General features: G+C 38.9%; 1 protein-coding gene across 1 annotated transcript in view; it reads right to left on the bottom strand.

Moving 5' to 3' along the window:
* The window catches only part of LOC145777911 (DNA excision repair protein ERCC-8-like), a 32674-nt gene that overhangs the window by 2533 nt on the left and 15441 nt on the right, over positions 1-14700 (bottom strand). The window contains exon 7 of the mRNA XM_082589269.1: positions 12301-12367. Coding sequence (XP_082445395.1) covers positions 12301-12367 — 67 coding nt within the window. The remainder of the gene's footprint in view (positions 1-12300; positions 12368-14700) is intronic.

Below are 14700 nucleotides of genomic sequence, written 5' to 3'. Positions count from 1 at the left end.
ATGACGTAACGTTCACATTGAATCGGCGCCAGTTTCATTTGTATAAAGTGAATTCAAAATAAAACCAGTGCTTTTGAGATTAAAATGAACCTGACGTACGGTAAGAAGAAAGTAACAACATTAAATGCTAAAAATAGAGCGATGGTGGCATAAGGAAGTTCTGTGGGAGGAGAAAAAGTGGATCAAAAAGCGGTACCAAGTACACGGTGGAAGATCGTGATCGATAGAGGAGATATAGAGTCACTTCGGCCAACATCCGCGCCAGTGGGAAAACCACAGTAAACACTTTCCAATGCTATCAGTACTTCATTGATGACTAACTGTACATTACTCTGCTATCCCAGTTCATACGGAAAAACGTTGAAACGATGTAAAAAAATATTTTCTCAGTTACAGCTACGTCTTCTTCGTTCTCAAGGCAACAGCATCTAAGAATTGCGTAGAATGCTTAGCGGCAAACCTCTTGATTTCACATTTTATGATTGTCGTAAAAACAAGGAGAGATATTTTCAAAACTTGATTCAATTCACATAAGCTACAATTATAACGTTCTTCTTTCTCGTGCGTAAATTACTAACAAGGCACTGGGAAAGGCATATTTCCTCATAAAATCAGCCACAGCAAACAATTGCGTCTGATGCTGCACATAGTTGATAGAAAACAAATAGTTTTTAGATCGTTTCGACGTCTTCAAAACGTCAACAAGCTAAAGTTGTTTGCAAACTTTGTTCTATCATAAATTAACGTTTGAACAACCAGAGTTGACGACTAGACCTAAATGAGGTCATTTCAATTTATGACCATGCCTAACCATCATCATGCAGCGTTGTTTGCATAATTCAAATTCAAACTAACCAATCAGATGACCTACAACATACGTTACAATCTAGAACACACAATCGCGAAGATTGTTTTACGACAAAATCGGGGTGGTCGACTTTCCAGTGGGAATGAGATAAGTTTTTTTCCGCAGCTCCCAAGAAAAATTAAGTCGAAAGTGGTTTTTTTCCGGGTTAGTTTTGATGTAATAGTATTAGGTTGTGTTATCTGAAATTAGACCAAATTTACAAACATCGCTTGGATGAGTTAAAAAGCTTTTTTTTACATCAATTTTATTTTGTACAGTTAAAATTAATTGTACAGTACAAAATGTACGTGGAAGGCAAAGTTAGCGGAAAGAGAAAAAGAGGCAGACCACTAAGATGATGGCATGACAACATCCAGGCATGGACCGAACTCAATTTGACGACACTGGGCGAGCTAACAAAAAAACGTGACTCATGGAAACAGATAATTAAATCCATGTTGATGCGCAATCTACTGCAAGCGGAGATGGCGATTAAACATGACACACAAAGACTGTACTAATTTCAAAGACTATTCGGCTGCAATTTTGAAAAATATCTGGTATCAGTAGACAAACTGGTATTGGGTGATGAGAAGAGATTTCCGCAACACGGGACACACTTTCAGACGGACAACAGAACTAGTAAAGTGAGTAACATTTTGAAACACCAGCATTATGTTCTTCAACTGGCTCTGCTACAATATTGGTATTTTAAGGGGCTTTAAAAATGTCAAGATTTTTATTGTTTCCAATAATAAAGTAAAAATTTGGCTCAAAGTGCTAGAAGTTGTAGCCACATGGGAGTGGCAAGCAGACCGTACAAGAAACATGTACAAAATGTCAGTTATCATGCATTACCGATAAAATGAGTACATGTTGAGGCTGCTTAAAGCAAAGCTTCCATTCAAACGATCAATCAACTTTTCAGGACAGACGGGATTGTTTTATCGTGCGATTGCTCGGTGGAAGTGAAGCGCTAATTCCCGGCCACCAGTAAGCGCAATCGGACTTCTCACTCAAACGCCCTCAAAGCCACACAACCACTGACCATCCGATGCAATTTAATAAACAATCACAACTTTACATGGGTGTGAGTGAATTTAAGCTCTAGGATTGGCTCGGGCACGTCACAGTAAATGTGAACAATGAAAACAAGGCTGATAGTGATATAGGGCCATGTCACAGTGAAAATATTCTGCAGTTTCATTTTCATGCATCAATCTTGTTGGTATTTCTTCTATGGAAAGTTGGTTGCAATCCCAGTTCAAACCAGGATCAAGAAAAGTTTAAGGTGGAAGTCACACGTCCTCGCCTTCCATCGAAACAAGAACAACTCAAAGCAAACGTTATATTGAAGTGAAAAAGACGAAGCCAACAAAGAGGCGACCTCCAGCAAGTCAAGTGATAGTTTCGATCACGAATCCCATCTAGTCACGTGACATTTAAAAATGCAATTACTTCACTGTGGAAGTGCGCAAAGGCCATATGTGAAGTTGCGTACAGCCGTACACTGCAGTAAAATTGCGCAAGACCATAGCCTACCTATCACAAATAGCATCAAACAAATCACACGAAGAATGCAAGTGAGATATGTCACAAATTGTCTTTGTTTTTAGACACAAAACCAATAGCGCGTGGTTCTTAAAACCAAAACCTCAAGTTTATGAAAAAACAAAAGTAAAAGTTCGAAACGGCTAAACAATCCATGGTATGTCGTTTTTCCAGAAACTAACTTTCGTTGCATCGTTCTTTCAGCAAAAAGATTCTTCGAGTACTTTGCCTCCAAGAGCCAACACATCCACAGATAAAAAAAAAACTTAAGTGCATCACTAAAGATTGTTCAAAACGGCCCGAATCATGATAAGAATCCAGTTAATTTTATCCCTTTCTTTGGAGATACAAAAGGCGCATACTTTAGAAATTTTGTGCAAGCGAATCGATGATGGTTTTATAGGAGACCTATTCTGTCACATTATTCAACTTCTATAAGGAAGGCACACAAAAACCGGGCTCGTGTCTTGGCAGTGTTGAGAAAGACAAAACCATCTGTAGGCACAAAATCAAGCTGTTACATCATCACAACAGCCTGAAATTTGATTTACCTAACGTTGGCATGCCAAGTTCAAACCACAACAAATCATTGAAGTGATGATACGTTTCTATGCAACACACAAATTCTATGTGAGTATTTCTCAAGCACCTACAGAAAATCAATTCAAGATCACAGCTAACCTAAATCAAAACAAATTATACAATCTTTTTTTAATTAATAATAATGCTTGTTTTAGACGTCTTATTAATAATGTAAAACAAATTAAAGCTTAGACTTAGGAATCCCTGGCTCAAAGCTTTCACAAACCTCAGGGTTCTATGTGTGAACATAAGCCAGTTTCACCATTGTACTTCCTCAAATCCACATGCCCCTGTATGAGCCTTAGCGCTAAGTAAGCAACATAGCTTGGCAAGCAGAGGGTTATATAGATGATTGCCATCACGTCACAATGTTGACTCTAATACACGATTGCTATAGAATGTCGTAAAGCGCCTTTTTCTAATCTGCACCTACGCCCAGCCACAGCAAACAGGAAATTCAAGCAACCACTAAGTCATTCTTACGCTAGTTTTCAGTAAATTAACGTTAGATTAGCGTCAAAGATCGTGGTTTGACTGATTTGCTGATGCCATGTCAGTGCTGACAGCATGAAAGACTGCAGACAAAGTTGGGTAAAACTAAGAAAATGTACTTCCTTGACAATACGCAATTTGAGCAAAATATATCATAACATTCATAGCGCAAACTACCATCCACAAGTGATAGGCCATGAGAAACGCGATATCGAAAAATAATCATGGATAAAAATGCCATCGCAGCAATAGTCAAAGCTCGACTAACAGACAAACTTTAATACAGTTTTAACCCAACAGCGAACGACATTTTAAGCATGATACCGCCACAGCCAAGCGAGCGTCCACAAAGTGCAGCTTTAATGCAAATAAATATTCTTCTAGAACAAAATAACAAATGAAATAAAAATGGCGTTACGAAAGGTCAAGTCAATCGAGTTTCAACTTGTTACCGTATGTTTTGTTTGTTTGACATGAGCTGTTGACTTTTTAAACTTATTAAATCCCTACTGGAGATGTTTAAACAACGTAAAGTTGTAGACGTAGTCAGTTGTCATTAAAGTTAGAGGCTATCGCAAACACCTAAAGGATGTCAAACACAGAATTCCTCTTCCCAGCCACCACGCAGTCACATTGTTAATAAGAAAATTTGTTTTTCACATAAACACTTCTTGGAGACATTCTTAAACTTTAAAGAATTGGTGCGTCGACAAATCAGCGCTCACGCCAGACGAGTCTTGAACCCGGGCCCTTCGTATATATTGAGTGGCTGTTGATCCCCACAAATAACATAACAGGAATAAACCAACAACATGTCTTTAGTTGTTTTTGCGTTTTCACACGTTTTATAAACGGTAAGAAAATAACTGGGAGAATCTTCAAAACTAAAGTAAGGGCCAACTATTAACTTGACCTCGCATGGACGTTCCAATCCTACAAGGTTGTTCAAACGCACTCGGGCAAGCTGTCTGAAACATCGACTTGCCTTGCGCATCAACAGTAGCTTCTTTCTTGGTTATATGCAATATCGTCCAAAGATCTCCAAAATGCTACTTTTTCGAGCTGAACAGCTTTTCCACTATAAATAATCAAAAGTACTTTCACTAAACTGTATGATTTGGCATTGGTATATAAACATTGTGTAACGAATTGAGGTGGCCGATTACCAACTAATACTTTCCTATTGATCGATTTATGGTTTATCTGTGCCGTATGCTTCAATCGGTCAACACAGCATCACAAATTAAGACCGCTGTTTTTAATAACGTTTTTCTGTCTCGTCCTTGGCGTCCATTTTTTCAATCTTTATTAGCAAGATGATTTCGTGTTCACATGGAAGAGGTGTAGCGTCTCTTCAGTTTAATATTCAACAAAATCTCGTTAATGATTAGGCAATTTATAAAGTCGTTAAATTTTATTCCTTTTTGCGAACTTTAATTGGCCGTTTCGAATACATTGAACAGCTTGATCTAACGTTTTTTTAAAACGCGCGAAGGTTTAACATAGTTAGGGTATGGCAACGTTCAGCAGAGATTACGCGTTTCAGAGACTTCTTCAGTTTGTTTCACAACAATCTGCTGTCTCAAAAGCATTAAGTTAAACATACACAGCCTTATGAAAGATTTCACTCTTTTGTATGAATTTTGTTTTGGTTAGAAAACCGAACCTTTGTGCGACGACCTTTAAAATTTTAAACGACGCACCAGGGCGTCGCGATGCACAGTTTGAAAATCACTGTAATACACAAATGAACAACAACAGATTTTTAAACGTCGTAGTTCATCAATCATGCTGCATATAGGGGTCCACGAATCCCCGGCTGAGAACTGCTGATCCACCACCTTCTAACCAGGCTGAGGGAGGGTGTGCATTAGATTATCAAAATACACAATTGTGGCTGGATGTTCTTTCGAAGGTTCTCGCCCTCGTGTTTCGGGTTGAAACAAAATTGATATCATCTCGAAACGAAACATAAGGAATTGTTGGCCAGGAAACTCACGGAAAGTAGGGAAATCAGTTACTTTTACTCACGTAAAAGTAGGGAAAACACACATCTCTGTGACTTACAAGACTAAACTGACACCCGCAAGCTGCAAGGCCATCTCTACCCATGTTGCATTCCTTCGTGGATAAGACATCAGAGAAAACACAATCCACACCTCAATGTACAACTTTCGCGTTGATTTGCCATCAACAGACAACAAAGTAACGTAGTAACTAATCTCGTGATAACAATAAAAAAACGATCAGAGATTCTAGAAACGATTCAGCACTTCCTTGTTCCAAGAATAGGAAAGTTAACGCTGCGAGAATGAAAGGAATAACAATTTATGTAATATCAACGTTTTTTAATGGAAGATAGATGCTGCCTGACATTGCAACAAGCAGAGAAAGTGGTGGAAGATTATTAGTATCACTCCAAAATGGACTTTATGATGAATAGCCATTCAATTATTCCTGTTTGATAGCAAGGAATTTCCTGTCCCAACTCAAACACACGGAAGGACCATGATTATTGCAAAGTTGGTCCTAGGCATCATACGCAACCCAGTGCTAATGCGATGATTTACATTGTCACTCTATCGCACCCATAAGATTGTTTGGGAAATAGCAATAATTCCCTTCAAAATTCTGTCATTGCGCCACCAAACATACTCTTTTGCCGATAATACGCGTAAGTGAGATATCCATTCTGCTTTATGTAAAGAAGCAATCAGGACAATTATAAAATAAATGAGTGACAAGCACAACAGTCAAACAGAATCAACGATTTTATCCGAACGCGACAGAAAAGTTTGCAAGACAATGATCGTCAATGTCTGAAAATCGTAACCATCATCAGCATAACCTCTGGTCAACGAATGGCAAAAGCAACAGCGGATACTAACCGAACATGCATGCAGTTTTATTCGCTCGATCCCGTTTTGTTGGTGTTAGTTGTGATCCTGAGTTTTAGCTTTGAAATTCTTGTAACGCCAAAGACCGGGTTGGAATATCGTGTCCAAGGTGTTCCCGCCTTCCCCAATAACAAGCTCCACACAACGTGCGTTTTACCTCATAACTAGTTTGAGCACTGGAATGGGTTAATTTAGTTGTTTGCTAGTTGAGTTAACAATGCGTTTACTTCGAAATATTTCATTGTTGTCTTGGTTTTTGAGGAGAACATTAATTTCCTAATTAGCTTAAATCCACTGCCGCAAATTATAGAAACAGGGGTAAGCGAGCGCAAATGGAAAAAAATTTGCATGTTTTTTTTCGGATTTGAAGCACGCAAGTGACGAAATGCCCTTTCTCCTGGATTCGCTACTGCTACTGGGGAGAGCAGACCTACCGAGAGTCGGAAAATATTTCAGTCGGCCACCTGGTTGGGGGGTGGCTACCAGTCGTCACCAGAATAATCTCGTTTATTTACACTCATTACCATGAGATCAAACTTGGTTTGTCCAATACCAGGGCTTCCCAAACTGGGGGTCGCGACCCCCCCAGGGGGTCGCGTAACCAACTTAAGGGGTCGCAGAAAGTATACCAATTTGCACAAGGTACTGCATATTAACACTTCTGTGCGAGATGCTGTGACAGTTATTAACTTTATTAAGAGTCGCGCACTCAATAGGCTACCCGTATTTTTGAAAATTTATGAGGTGAAATAGAATCGGAGTTAAAGCTCTTTTACTGCATCGTGAAGTGAGGTGGTTTTCAAAAGTCAGAGCTTTGAAATGGCTATAGTCAATTAACGTTGAAAGCCGAAATCGTGATTTTTCCAACAGAATAAAATTCCGTCTTGGTCCACCATTTTCGCAATAACATCTAGCTTTTGAAATTATGTCAAATGTCAGATTTGCTTGAAAAACTCAACGAACTTAGTTTGTCCCTCCTAGGAGAAAACATCCATATTTTGCATTGAAATCTAAAGTTGATGCGTTCATCAATAAATTGAACATCTGGAAAGCAAAATTTCAAAATGATTTATCAGAAGTGTTTTCACTTCGCCTACCGTTCCAACCTAAACAACATTGAAACCTGCAAATACTGAGCCACGGCTGGACTTGCCTTGTTCACACTGAATAAATGTGTTTGTTTTTTTTGTTTTGCTTCCATTAGGCTGCCCAATGCCCATAGTCTTCGTTGTTATGGTCAGAAATAAATAAAAACAAACTGAACTGAAAACGGTAAATTGTTTTTGGTTTTCGTTAGATTTAAGCTTTTCAATAATTATCACAAAAGACACAAATGTACATTTCGCACTGTTCGTCGTTTTAATCGTATAAGGGGCCGCGAAACATTTTAGGAGATTAAAAGGGGTCGCGAGAAAAAAAGTTTGGGAAGCCCTGTCCTATACGATTGCATGTCTAAGCCTTTATGTAAATGAATTTATGATCTGCACCAACTAAATCAAGACACAAGACAACTGGAGCACCTTATTTCACAAGTGTGGATACAAACGACCTGTTTCAGCCAGGTGCTGCGAGTTCACTGTGGCAATAGCGGATTGTACTAGCTTTCGGAGCTAGTTACGTGCAATGACAGTGAGGCTTATTAGCTTAACCTACAGATGACCCGGAAGAACAGTTTGACTAAAAGCAAAATGTTTCAGCGATAGGGTACTGCAATTCCAGCCGGATACAATATCTACTCACTCCACTTCATATAATTAATCAATGTTTCTCAACCGACTGGCGAATGAATACGTGCACCAACAAAGCAGTGAGGGGTTAGCAAAGCACAAAAATAGAAAATTTTTCAAGGCAACGTTCAATATCATTTAGTGGCAAACTCTCTTAGGTTTAAACTTGACAGTGTCTGACCGGTTAGTGGCACAGAGACAAATTGCTATCATAATCATCTAAATTCGGCTTTGTCCCTACTCGTGGGGGTGGCCGATTCTTCCCTTGCAGCAATTGGTCAAGATATCATAATCGTGTTAAACTTCTGAGTTTATCAGTGCAGGGATAAAAACACTCTCAATAAAGAGGTGTGGATGTGAAAAGTATCTTTTTCGTTTTTCAAATGATTGGAGATGTTTCCTTCCAAGCAAATGCAATAAATATTTAAGCTCAGTGAGCAAATAGTTGAAGTTTATAACACAAAACAACGTTTTGAAGTTTTCTTGATTAAAACTACAAGCTAGGGTGATTGGCTCAAGAGCATGCGGCTGTATCTGTGGCAGGACGCTTAAGGCATGCCTGAAGGTGGACACGAAGATTGGCTTCCTTGCCTTCCCGTCCACTTAATCTAAATCTTCAACCACCGGGCGTAAGCCTGGATACGACAAACAAAATTGATGCTATGATTAGCGAATCATTGCAATAGGGTGCCACAGTGCCAGGAATAAATTAGTTCGAGTTTGTTTGATCAATTAATCACGAAGCGTTTCGAAGGAATATAGAAAAAAAAAACGTTTCGAACTCTCTAGTTGTCTCAAATTTCAGTGGGTAGCTGTTGCGGACGTCGAAAAGGGTGAAGAATCACAGTAAATTACTTTTAAACGTTTTAGTCTAATGCCTTATGCTGCTAATATAACGAGCATGGCAGCTCGGTTAGACTCAGTGATAGCAAGGTCGTCTGAGTGGTGAGAACACTGGTGCGAACAGGCTTGCCAGATTTTTTTTACAAAAAGTAGCAAAAAAGTAGCAAAATGGATTTGAAAGTAGCCCAATTTCTGCGCGATGTTTTTCTTTCAAGTAAAACTGTATTTTGTATGTTGCATAATTTTCCAACATGTCTCAATTGTAAGATATTGCATTGTATATCAGTTCCTACTGTACAATTAAACTTTACAACCTTAAATTACCTAAACAGAAAAAAGATTATAGGCTACAGTATTGACAGTCAGTAATCGGAAAGATCACAAGAACTATTATTATAATACAAGAGCAGAAATATATGCAAAATAATGCTTACACCAACAGACCAAGAAATGAACACCACTACCGTTAATTGTTTTAATGAAACCTATACGAGTACTAAAAAAAAAAGTCTATTGATTGTTTTACAATACCACTAAGTGATGTATACAACACAAAAATGTCAGCATAAATCTTACAATACCCACATGGCAATGACAAACCTCACGGAGTTAAGAGTTATTTATGCATTCATATCTAGGTAGTACTGCATAATTGTGCTCATTGAAATATTCATTACTATCAAATATCTCTATGAATACCAGTATATGTGATCTAGACAGTTTTGTTCATGGCAAGTTGAAAATGGATATATATTGTAAGGTTTAAAACACAGAAGAAAGTGAGCAATGATGGTAGCACAACAAAGATTAACGAGAAGAGTTTAGTTGGTAGCGCTAACCAGAGGAAAACTGGTCACAAAATTGGTTTTAACGTCACTCAATTAGCTTTATTGTGCTACCATTGTTACTGACTTAAAATATTAAAAGACTGTCACAGCTAGCCTCCATTGGGCTAATAAGATTTGCTACATTACTAGTTACTACCCACTACACCTCTAGTCTTTGTCTAATTAAACAATACCGTACATATCTTGTTTAAAGTTTACTAATTCAAACTTAAACCCAAATCTTAACCACAAAAAATAAGTCTATCACAAAATTCACACTCTAAGTCTAATCAATCAATAGCAACTACTTACAAAACCCCCTGGGAAACTTCTGCCTTAGGCCTATAACAACAAACGCATAGATCTAGATGCTGATAGTGAGGCGACAATAGCCAATAGGCTACTCGAGTTCGACTCGGCCAAGGCCAACTGGGTAAAACTCAGCAAGACGCTACTCGCTCATTGGCTAGGAAAAGTACACGTGGTCACGTGGAAGGGGTCATCACGCCATTTTTACCAAAATAAGAGAGAAGAGAAAAAACGTAAAAACGCTCCAAAGTGAGAGATGTGATGCAAGTCGATTATTCTGTGATTCTTTCCACTTTCATCTTTGTTAGGCATTGGGAAGTAAAAAGTAGCCCAAAAAGTCGCAAATTTCAAAAAATCGCAAACCTTCAAATTCAAGTCGCGAAGCGAATTAAAAGTAGCCCAATTCGCGATAAGTAGCCCAATCTGGCAACTCTGGGTGCGAAGTTAAAAAGCACATCGCACGCCTCTGGGCTCCTTTATTTTTCGGGCGACCAAGCATGGCGCCGACCAGAGCTTCTTCCCGGCTGCCAAATTCTCGCGCCGGCAGCCAAAATAAAAAGTCCGTTAAAAATCCTTTAATTGATATCGTGTTTTTACGTTCACTCAGGTAAGAACAACGCAAACAAGGTCTTGGAACATACAGTGCCGGCAAAACAAATCTTTACATTCATTATCATCAACCAATTTTGATTATACAGGCCATGAATTAATCCTCATGTCGAGGGTATGGCCTGTCTGTCTGTCGAGAACGAAGTCTTCCCCTCCACACCTCGCGATTTATTGGGTTGGCGGAGTCCATGTTCAGGGCTACAAGGTCACGTTTTACAAGTTCAGCAGTCGGCAAAAAAAAAATTTACATTCAGTCGGCAAAAAAAAAAACTTTACATGTAAAATCTGCACAAGTTCTTAGCTTACTGTTCCCGCCAAAAGCATTGCGTCACAAAAACGCTTATAGTTACATCATTAGCTACTCTCTGGCAACACTTCACGGTAAAGCCATTGCTCTGCGTGCCTAGTGTTGCTTTCCAGCTTTGTGAGTAGTAAGGGGGGTGAAATCGCACAATATTTTTCATTTTCTCAAAGTTTCAAGGTATTGCAATTTTTTTTTCAAAAACTAAAATGGGTCGAAAGAAGAAGAAAATGGAAGAGAAACTTCGTGCCTTGACTTTTTGAGAGAAGGGAGATTCTGTGATTGCTGTAGCAAGAGATATTGGGGTCTCAAAAGAGGCAATTTATCAACTAAAAAAGTAAAATATTCACTCATTGTTAAGATTTTAGTTGATACATTGCCTCTCTAGAGACCCCAATATCTCTGCTTACAAGAATCACAGAATCTCCCTTCTCTCAAAAAGTCAAGGCACGAAATTTTTCTTCCATTTGCTTCTTCTTTCGACCCATTTTAGTCTTTGAAATTTTTTTTGCAAGACTTCGAAACATTGAGAAAATGAAAAATATTGTGCGATTTCACCCCCCTTAGTTACTACTCACGAAGCTGGAAAGCAACATCAGGCACGCAGAGCAATGGCTTTACGGTGAAGTGTTGCCAGAGAGTAGCTAATGATGTAAGTATAAGCGTTTTTGTGACGCAATGCTTTTGGCGGGAACAGTAAGCTAAGAACTTGTGCAGATTTTACATGTAAAGTTGTTTTTTTTTGCCGACTGAATGTAAAGATTTTTTTTGCCGGCACTGTATTTGCAGTTATATTTAAATGCACTGCTTCTCAAGTAGATGTAGAGTGCTCAAGTTTTTCACTTTTTATAGGTCGACGGTCAGACTTTTTGCCAAATTTGTTAGCAATATTACTTTGCCTTGCATGTAAAAAAAATTAAAAAAGAAAAAAGTTTCACGTGCGAACGCAAATGGAAAAAAAAGTTAGTAATACGAACGCAAGTGAAGAAAAAAGTTTCAAATACCAACCCACACAGCAAAATCCGTCATTTTTACATCGCTTCAACGTATGCAGACGTTGAAATCAATGTAAAAATGACGGACTTTGCTGTCTGGGAACGGAGTGAAGAAATGTTGGCTTGTGGAAGTCGGCGACCAAACATGGCCTACCGGCGCGGTAGTTTCGGAGGCTATGGCCGTCGGGAGCTTAGAGGTCTGACATAGGTTCGATGAATTTGACAAAAAAAAACTCTGAGTTCATCAGGTTCTAAACAAGTTGCGCTATGGTTTGGCTTCATGAACGACTTGTCATTGCAATTATTTGAAGCTTAGTTACCTCCCAGATGTGAGAAGATATTCATCTTTTGGGGACCACTTGACACACAAGACGTTCCCACGATGACCTGGAAACAAAAATAAAACGTTTTAGAACAATGATCGATGCGTCTGTGGACAAACTGAAGAGCTTGGGCAACCTGGATGTGTTGTACCAGAGTTGCCAAAAGTTAGCGCACAATTTTATTTAAGCAAGCAGATGATAACTTAATGAACTTATTCCGTCAGAGAAAAATACACCGATATATTGAAAATCAGAAGTCTTTGTAAAAATCAATCAATAAGCAAATTGACTGCTTAATGTACAATTGTACATGCAATTAGTCCTGCTGGTTTTGAATAAACTTTCTTGACAGACCCGTCTACTCCCATCAGGCAGCATGGAAAGACGAACCCGGTTCAAACGCTCACAACCAGGTAGCCAAAAGCTGACACGAAACTTTAAATTTGAGTGCAAACCAGTTGCAATGACGAGAACTCGCGACGTACATTATCAGTACAGTGGGAAGGTTGGCTTCCTCCGTATGAGTACAAGCTCGTATTAACAATGAATCGTTAACAAAAGTAAATGCAAAAAATAAAAAGTAAAGAGTCGAGCTTTGCACCATATTAGTTCATTGCTTTCTATAATCAGATGTGAGTTTTCATATTTTATACCTTGCTTGGCTGGTAGCTCTTCAACCAGCAGTTTGTTCTTACGTCACTACATAGCTGGTTTCAAGTTTACCAGGTAAAGACAAGATATAGCAGGACACAAAACCAGTTACCCTGCTAATTATGTAGTATGGCGTAGTTTCAAATTCAGAGCCTTTGCAATTTCTGCGTTACAGGGATCTTTGATCTCACCTTCACCTAAGGTTTGTCTAGGAAGTGTAAGTTCATGCAGCAAGAAACAACCAATAAAATCACGCATGGATATAAAATGTATCTTTTTGGTAACTTCTCGAAACGATGACCTGCTGAGTTACCGTCGCTATTTTGACAAGTGCTTCAACATGCGGAAGCAAGCCCGCAGAACTTTGAAACCACTGTGCAGGCATCAGCACTTCTTCATTCTTGCAAGCCCATTTAAGGTATTTTTCAAAAGCATCTTACGAATGTTATTTCAATGTTACAAACCGCAAATCCGATGGTGCAGAGCAGTGTAAAGTCATCTGCAAATGTGCGTTCACCATGGAAATGCAACGGTGTACGACCAACAAACGACACGTCACATCCGTTCTTTCAAAAACAACAAATTCCATAGATGAAAGATCAAAAAGTGAATACTTCCGCATTCGCTTATGTGGCTTGGCAGTACATCACAACACCGTATCGGTCTTTGAGTGATCAAGATTATGAATAGAGAGAAGCGAATATACTACCTTGACTGCACTGTGCTCTGTGCATCAAGTAGAATCCGTCTATAGCGCATTTCTACACGAAGGAAAAAGGTGATTGGAACCATTCTAGGTCCATGGAAGGAGTGGTATGTGTACACTGTACAGTGTGTACAGTACACGATATAATCAAAACGCTACTTCATATGTTTTTGAGCACATTAGGATAATGCAAAATAGACAAAAATGCATCAATTGTTCAACCTGTGCACGCCGTATAAACGCAGACCATGGGCGGTCATTCGCAGACGATACACTACAATGTAAGGTTGCCCTGTTATTTCGCATGACAACGCTACTGCCAATAGCTACTTTAAAAACTTTCCAATTTCATTGCAAACTGGCGCTGTTGGATTTCTATTAGCTAATGCAACACTTCCTGGCTCTCGCTGCTGCTTCAAGGAAGCGATTAGCTGCCTGATTGCTGCCAGGCATTCCATCGTCACAAGAGAAACTTATTATAAACAAAGACTATCTACTGTACACAGGCCTGGATTAACCATTGTGCTAGGGTGTGCTAAAGCACAGGGGCCCCGCAGACAGAGGGCCCCACTTTTCCTAAAAATGAAATAAATAAAATAACAAATTTTTCCTGAAAAAAATTTTTAAGAAAAAAAATTAAGAAAAGTGGGGCCCCTCTGTCTAAAAAAGTAACACATTTATCAATAGCCAGAAAAAAGTCGTTCGACTGAATTTCATGTTAGTTTTCTAAATCCTATTTACGTAGTTAGAAGTGAATGAAAGAGCAGTTTAGAATAAAAATTCAGAATAACCTTTCATTTTGATTTGCAGTGTAGTGTGCAGTACTAACAGTGGTCCCTTGCTACAATGTTTTCCCTTGCACGGTTTCGTTGATTTAATGTGTGTGATTTTGCATCCATTATAACGTAAACATTGTTGACTTAATTTGCACATGCTTATTTAATCATCGATCACGTGCTATTTCAAAGTTATCTAACTTACCTAAGCAAGGCTCGGTTTCCTCTGCAAGCAAAACCAGCTTACTTCCATTACGCTCCACG

This window comes from Aplidium turbinatum, chromosome 10, assembly GCF_918807975.1.
Source record: "Aplidium turbinatum chromosome 10, kaAplTurb1.1, whole genome shotgun sequence".
NCBI classification, from domain to species: Eukaryota; Metazoa; Chordata; class Ascidiacea; order Aplousobranchia; family Polyclinidae; genus Aplidium; species Aplidium turbinatum.
The sequence above is the reverse complement of the archived record's forward strand: the minus strand, read 5'-3'. Positions and strand labels throughout refer to the sequence as shown.